The 8,112-nt window shown below is 39.3% G+C and overlaps 1 protein-coding gene across 1 annotated transcript; it reads left to right on the plus strand.

The window, feature by feature from the left end:
- Nucleotides 1-2,718: 2,718 nt before the first annotated feature.
- hs3st1 (heparan sulfate (glucosamine) 3-O-sulfotransferase 1) lies at nucleotides 2,719-5,389 on the plus strand. Its single transcript, XM_026331251.1, has 2 exons — nucleotides 2,719-2,923; nucleotides 3,643-5,389. Exon 2 carries the CDS (start codon nucleotides 3,779-3,781, stop codon nucleotides 4,694-4,696), a length of 918 nt encoding a protein of 305 aa, XP_026187036.1. The 5' UTR covers nucleotides 2,719-2,923; nucleotides 3,643-3,778; the 3' UTR covers nucleotides 4,697-5,389.
- Nucleotides 5,390-8,112: the final 2,723 nt, after the last annotated feature.

The raw sequence follows: 8,112 nt of genomic DNA on the forward strand, positions 1-8,112 counted from the left end.
TCTGGATTTAAACTTTTGTCCAAAGTGAGGAATAATATTTACACCTTGCAGATGATATTTTGACAGATTTCAGTTTTCAACTTCTGCTTTGCTTTTGTGGACCATGGGCACATCTACAGTATTTGTCAAACCTAGAAGGTGCATGCCAACCTTTCCTATAAAGGGTGGGTAAAACAACTGAAAGGACCATGTTAACCATGTGTCTGCTGGCGTAGAAAGCAAGTAACACAATGTTGCTGTATATTTAAGAAAAAAATAATCCTTGAAGTTGCAGATATGTTTCTGCATTTCTGTGCTGTAGATTTTATAAACAACAGACCACTTCAACATGTGTGATCACCTTGATTTCAAGTTATTATTTGTATAATTTACCACCATTTTGTATTGCCATTGCAGTAATTATCCACATAGTGGACCCACTTCAAGTACACTGTTTCATTAAACAGGCAAAACTATAGTGCAAACTCCATGATCTGTGGAATGTGGTCTGGGTGGGTGTATGGCAGTGACTCATAATGTATATAATTAAAATGTTGAATTAGACAAGAAACAAATAATAGGTATTGAGTGGAGAAATAGCAGTTTTTCCTCTTTAGGTGTTCAGAATGACAAAGAGCCATGATAGTGTATTGAATAAATTTCCACTTCACAAATTATATTAAAAAACAATTGGCTGAAATTAAGGAATTATAAGAAATTCTCATTTCCGACTCCAAAATAGAATATTTACTGGGAGAAGAAAAGCCAAGCAACATTTGTCTTTGTAGCCTGAGGGTGTAGCTGGGTGTTGTTTTCAAAGCTAATAATAAGAAAATGGTTTAGTGGGAAATTTAAGTAAAAACATTATCAAATGTGAAGCAGTTTAATGTTACACCACTTACAGAGCCTGCAGGAATATTGAAACTCTACCTCTGTGTCTATAACAAAGATCATCAATACTGCTCTAAATAGAAATATGTGATACACAAAGTTCTCAAGTGGCTTTGTTTCTGTCTAATTGTTATACAAAAATAAATTTTGCCTAAATGTGGCTATAGTGGAGAAAATTACTTTCTCCTTCTACATTTCCCTTTCATAAGAGTATGAGGATTAACATAAGGTTAACTGACATTTGAGCTGCAAAACATTAGACAGTATTGGCACTGCTGTGTTAAATATTTATTGTGTGAGGTAAAAACACAATAAATGGGGCTGACCTTTTTTGCATATCGTATATTTACTCATAACAGTCTGTTCACTTACTTGGAATCTGTTAAGCCTGCCAGAGCCAGATAAGACCTGTTTTTAATGTTGTACATGCTTGGCACAGGCGCTGAAGAAACTGTTTCCAAGCCCACTGATCATGTAGCGACACTACAGGATTTGTCTGACTTACATCATAAGTCAAAGTGGCCTGTTTGAGTGAAAGGAAACCTTTAATATGTCTTAACTTTTAATATGTCTAACTATGAGATATGCTTAAAAAGAATCAGGTGGGGTTAACACTTTGAAGAGTATAGAAAGTTTTAACTGTTAGAAACCGAAAGTCACTGAGTGGGCACTGAGGACAGTAATAGTATCAGAATATGTACTATTTTTGTTATTGTAGTTGCGTGCTTCTGATGATCCTCAAAGAAGGATTATATTGTGTGAGCCAGCTCCAAAACCCCACTGAATTCACACTTTCACAGCAAAGATGAAGGCAGAATATGAGGATTGTTGAACAGTCTAGGGAAGTGCTTTCTGTCTGTAGAAACTGATGTATTTAAGAAGTGGGGCTGACCTTTTTCTGTGCTCCTGAACCTCCAGTAAAAAGGCAGCATTACTTTAATGTGTAATGGCCTTCACCATAACCTACAAAGCAGAACGTTTCTTCTGAAAGTGAACATATGTCTGTCACATGCAGCTCACTCATTGTTTTCTCATATCTGCAGGGCAAAAGTGACATAAACTACCCAGGTACTTGACATTCACGATGAGCCACTTACTCATCAACTCTCACTCACACTGACTGTACATTCAAAGGTGACTCAGAGGAAATTGTGAAATGCTAATAGTGCTTTGATTCAACATCAATAAATTGGTAGTTTGGACTGGAGCAATATTTTGGACTCATTGTTGCTGAAGTTCTGGGAAGGATTTGAACATTTCCACATTAAAAAAAAAAAAACAACACAACAGGTGGTGAGATTGTGCAAGTTGCACCAAATGACTCCCCACAGATGCACTTGCACTGTGGACAAAGGAGGAGAAGAATGCGAGGGATGAATAAGAGGCCTGTCTTTTTCATTGACTTCTCCTGAAAGCGAAGAGAGAACTCCTGGAGGTTTGCTGAATAGTCTTTTCTCAATTCAGATCCTGAGAAGGCGCAGGCTTTCTATGGGCAACAAATTTCTATATAGAGCAACTGGAACTCCTTGGTTTGAGTATTTTGTACTTTCTGCGAACTTGGAGCAAATTTCCTCAGTTTGTCATAGAACCACATCAACGTGTTGTTTTATTCTCCACTTTCTTTCGTCATCTTTTCTGTTATTCGGAAAGATTTCTACACATGTGGCCGTGAATTCCCAAATCTGTTCCAGTTTCCTTTTTCCTTGCGCATCACACATGCCAGCAGCTTTCTCTTTGTCAAATGCCATAACATTACAGCAACGTGAATGCGGGGGCGGGGGGTGGGGTGGTCCTGCAGGCGTATTGTAGGCGTAGGCTTTCAAACAGCTGACACTCAAAACTGGGAGGACCGTCTGACTGAGACACAGCACAAAGGAAGCGCTCCGGTGAAGTTGTACCCCGGTTGGAGGCGAGTTTTTGTGCGCTCGGGAAGCAAACAGGGACGGCGCAGAGCTGGATCTTCTACCTGCTGTTTGGGAAGTACCGGTGCTGTAAAGAGACGCCAAAGCTGCACGAAATGAAATATTTGTCGAGTGGGCGATCATAGTCAAAGGTAAGCGATTTAAAGCTCTGAATACATTTCTTGGTCAACGAGAAAGAATGCCGAAGTAGTCAAACTGAGACAGTTCTATTAAAAAATCTACCGTAAAAACGAGACAGCAGGTGCAAATCCTGCGTTTCTAGTACGCACCAATATCTTTTCTAGGTTTTGTCTTTCTCCAGCTTAATTTGCTTTATGCCACATACATTTTTTCTTTTAACATTATGTGAGCTTAAATTGTATGTATGACATTTTCTCTTTAACAGATGGGAAAATATGTACAGCATTGAAATGTATTATATTTATTTTCCCTCTGTGGAGTCGGCGTAGACATAAACTCAGCTTAACTCCGTGTTAAATTTGATACAGCCTTTCACCTGAATCTGTTTTCATGCCGGTGTTGTACTGTTAAATAAATGACACTTAAACTTGAAATATCCTCAAGGAAATTAAATGTTATAATCCTGTGCTGATAACACTTTCCCCCTGTTTAAAATGTTGAGTATTCTTGGTTCATTGCCCTCACAATGTTACAGGGTGCGGTTTAAAGTTATTTATCTCACTAGCCAGAAATAATTTCATGCAAATGTGGTTTCCTTGAACTTGTAGACTTGCATTCATGTAACTGTGATCCCAGGTATGTTAAGTATGCTATGAATTGTATACTTGCAGGTTTTTCTGGCAAATACTCACCAGGTATCCTATAGTCACAGTTGTTTTCTTCCCTGCAGTTACTGCTGCTGGCAGAGAAGAGGCAGTTTTTGCTTTTCAATTGGACCATTGTCCTGAGGCAGCTGCACTTTCAATGTGGGATACAGTTTTGGTGCTTTTGCCAGGCTGAAATCCTCCAGGGTCAGGACCTCCCTCATGGCAGCCTTGCTCCTTGTGCTGCTGCTTTTTGCAGTGCAGTCTCCCCCTGTCCCATCCAGGCCAGTGGCTGACACAGGGACACCTTCACCTCCACCCTCATTGTCCAGTGACAATGGGACTACCACCCACCCAAACGGGACCCTCCAGCAGCTTCCTCAGATTATAATTATTGGCGTGAGGAAGGGGGGGACACGCGCACTGATTGAGATGCTCAGTCTGCACAGCGAGGTGGCAGCGGCTCAAAACGAGGTGCACTTCTTTGACTGGGAGAGTCACTTTCAGAAGGGCCTGCCATGGTATCTCAGCCAGATGCCCTACGCCTTCCCCAACCAGTTAACGGTTGAAAAGACGCCAGCCTACTTCACCTCCAGCAAAGTCCCCAAACGCATCCATCATATGAACCCTGACATTAAGCTGCTGCTCATCCTCAGAGACCCTACAGAGCGGGTGCTCTCAGACTACACCCAGATCTTTTACAACCGTCTCCAGAAACACAAACACTACCAGCCAATTGAATCAGTGCTGGTGAAGGATGGCGAGGTCAACCTGGGATACAAGGCTCTCAATCGTAGCCTGTATTATGTTCACATGCAGAACTGGCTGCAGTACTTCCCACTGGAGAGCATTCACATTGTGGACGGGGATGAGTTGATCAGGGATCCATTACCTGAGATGAAAAAGGTAGAACGATTCTTAAAGTTGGAACCCCAGATAAGCGCTTCAAATTTTTACTTCAATAAAACTAAAGGATTCTACTGTTTGAGAGACCATGGGCGAGAAAGGTGTTTACACGACTCAAAAGGCCGGGCTCACCCTCATGTGGCACCTGTCATCATGCAAAAACTCTACAAATTCTTTCATGAACCCAACAAAAAGTTTTTTGAGCTGGTGGGTCGAACATTCAACTGGAAATGAATGTTTGAGTAATTTTGGGTGGACACTAATTTCCACAAGCTGCCCTGTTTTCCTTACTAACAATGTAGATGAAAAGGAAAAGGCTAATGTAAATTCAATCTATTTTTGTACTAGCACATTTGTTACAGGAGTATGATCGAGCCAAATATCAGGACTGACTGCAGTTAATGACATGCTCTGTTAGTGCGTGTCTCAATTTCTTTTTCTAACATGCACATTTTACTGTCTATCTGTACACATGACTCACTATTGTTAGGCTTGACTGATTAAAGCAGATGACTTAATTTGACATTGATAATGACATCCATATTTTGGAGTGTGCCAGTTAAGGTAATACATAAAGATAATTTAATATTGTCATACCTTAAATTTTTGCTTCATATAATATGACATTAACATTCTCTGAAGGACCTTTATCTGCTGCTATGATTTTTGTCACTTTCAGGCATGCACCATACTGAATAAGTATTTGTCTTTTTTTGTTACTAAAGTGATTTTTATGTAAGAGTCAGTTATATATATATATATATATATATATATATATATAACTGACTCTCGTGTGTATATATATATATATATATATATATATATATACTCTGCACATTGTATATTTGCTGATCACTATCGTGTACTGTAAATAGATATTTTTAAAGTGAAGAATTAATACCATAATAAAGATGTATTTTATTTTTAGCATGTCTGATGTTGCTTTCTTCATCTATTTTTGTTCATTTATTATATATCTGTTTGCTGCGCGGTTTGTCTTGGATCAAGTGAAGAGGACAACTCAAATTATGGTTTCCCCCGACTTAACAGAAGGAAGCATTTATGTGTTAAAAGATCAGTGTGGGTAGTTGTATTTATTTTAAAAAGTAGTGTTGTCAAGTTCCAACCATAAGCAGCTGCATTAATTATCAGGGCAGATATATTTTTTTACACATTTTACTATCATAAATAGGGATGAGTATAACAGAATCGAGAGTGGGCAGATAGGTAAACATCAAATCTTGCACAATCCAAACCACGAGAAATCAAAAGAGAAGTTGTTTATGCCCAAGGGTGAGATCTTGTTACTCAGTTTTTAGAAAGGCAAGGGATTATTTATTCAAATCTTTTTGCTACTTTGAAAACATCAGCAGCACTGTCTCAAAGACATTAAGCTTCAAAAACCTACAGTAGAGTTTTTATATTTGAATGTGGCCTAGATTTACTCAGGGCTTACTGGGTCTTGCAGACAGCATGTTAACCTCTTTGCCTCTTAAATGCAAACCACAGCAGTATTTCTTTCTCTGTCCTTATTGTGATCTAACTGCAGTTCGTGTGTTTCTTATAGTGTAAGGGTTGAGTAAGCCTGACAATGCTAAGATTTCAGAACAGGTTTGGCCACAAGAGTAGGGGTAAAGGAAAGAGTATGTGGAGGTCAAGTGCAAGGTGGAGACTGATCTGTCCTGTAAGAGTATCAGACAGTTACTTATGTTACTTTGTGTATGCTGTTATGACCCTAGGGGTCATTATGTGTGTATGGTTGTGTGTTATTGGCCCTCCCCATTACGTGTGTATGTGTGTGGGTGTGACGGAGGATGGAGTGGGCGTGGACGTAGGAAGCCCGTGGATTGGACTTCCGGGATTGGTCCAACACTTCCCGGAAGGACTATAAGAAGCCCACGGACTGCTGTTCGAGAGAGCTATTCTCCCACCTTTGCCATTCCCAACTACTTTGCTAGAGATTTCGACTTCGAGTTAGTTAGTTAGTTAGATATTAGTTTTTGTTTCGTTTTGTAGGTAGTGTTAATGATAGGATTTTCGTTATTTAGATTAGAAATACTTAGAGATTTAGGTTACGTTTGTGTTTTGTTTTCTCCTGTTTGTTTTAGGAGTTTCCAGGCTAGCGACCTGTGATTTTGTGTTATTTCTTTTGATTAGCTATTATAGGGCTGTTTAGCGTTTTTGTTATTTTGATCTTTTGTTTGATTGATATCGTAGGGCTCACGGAGCGTTTTGTTTGAGTAGGGCTAAATTAGCGTTTTGTTTGTGTTGAACATTCTGTATTGTATTCTGTGTTTAAACAGAATAAATATTCTTGTTAATTGTAGTTCGTCCAGTTCGTGTTTGTTGAGAGTGGAAGAGGTTTGGAGGAAAACTCCACAATCGTGTTACGCTCCGGCAACCCCTAGGCTGGGGCGTAACAATGCAGTGATGACAGATAACTGGCTAGTTTTGATTTTAGATTTTGCTTTGAGTGGCACCATCTGAAGAAACTCACAGGAATGCTGTTTTCTCCACTCAAAATCAAGAATGTAGCAGCAGCAATGTCAATGTCACCTTTCTCTAGGCCCAAGAAGGGCCGATGCAATTTCCAGATAATCCTGTTTTCCCCTCAGCACCACAGACTGCAAAATATTTATTAAGAAAAAGAACAAAAAACAATATACTTGAAAATGTTAAGCTCTAACCAACAGTAAAAAATAACAAATGACATTTAATCTACTACTGTTCATTTGTATAACTACCACCATGTGTACTCTTTGTATACTACTACTTTCAGTGTTGGTAATTTTTTGGGGTACTACATAAAAATCCATGTTATCCATCACCTTATAAGAAATCAGACTGTGTGGCTGCTTGTCACTCTTCGTACTCTATGTCTGTGAGTTGTTTGCAGTTTCACATAGACATTTGTCCTTTAGACTTCTCACGTTTTTGTTTTTTTTTTTTTTAATTAAATACTGGGCAGGAAGTAGGGGAGGACACCCTGGACAGATCACCAGTGTATCACAAAGCTGACACACAGAGATAGACGAGCACTCACATTCACACCTACAGGCTTGTTAGAGTCGGCAATTAGCTTAACCCCAAACTACATGTCTTAACTGCCATGACTGTGGGATAAAGCCATAGTACTCAGAGAAAACCCACGCAGACACAGGGTGAAAATGCACACTCCACACAAAGATGGGAAAAGACTGAAAACTGGAAACTTCTTGGTGTGGGGCAACAGTGCTAACCACTGCCATGCCACCTTATAAAAATACATGTTTATAATACGCCTGCACTTAATGCTAGATTTTGTATGTAAGACTTTTACTTGTAATGGAACATTTTTACATGAATAGAGGCTCTTCTGTAATAAATGAACACATAGGTAATCTGTGCAAGCAGCTTATTACACCCATAGTTACATTTTATTGATAGACCAACAACGGCTACAGTAATTACAATGGAACTAAAGGTGGAAGTCAGGTGATGTGGTTTATAGTGTGAGAAACTCCTCATTATCAGGAAGTTGATGTGGTACATTCAGGGAGAACACTGTTCATAGCTGATGATTGTTCCACAACCTTAACCACATGTTTATTACTCTAAGCATGATCACGAAGTTACAGTACACCTGCTGCTGGTACAATCCTCTGGGTCGT

This window comes from Mastacembelus armatus, chromosome 10 (assembly GCF_900324485.2).
Source record: "Mastacembelus armatus chromosome 10, fMasArm1.2, whole genome shotgun sequence".
Taxonomy (NCBI): domain Eukaryota; kingdom Metazoa; phylum Chordata; class Actinopteri; order Synbranchiformes; family Mastacembelidae; genus Mastacembelus; species Mastacembelus armatus.

Coding starts and splice junctions, on each gene's coding strand:
- hs3st1 (XM_026331251.1), top strand. CDS start 3,779: ATGGCAGCCTTGCTCCTTGTGCTGCTGCTTTTTGCAGTGCAGTCTCCC.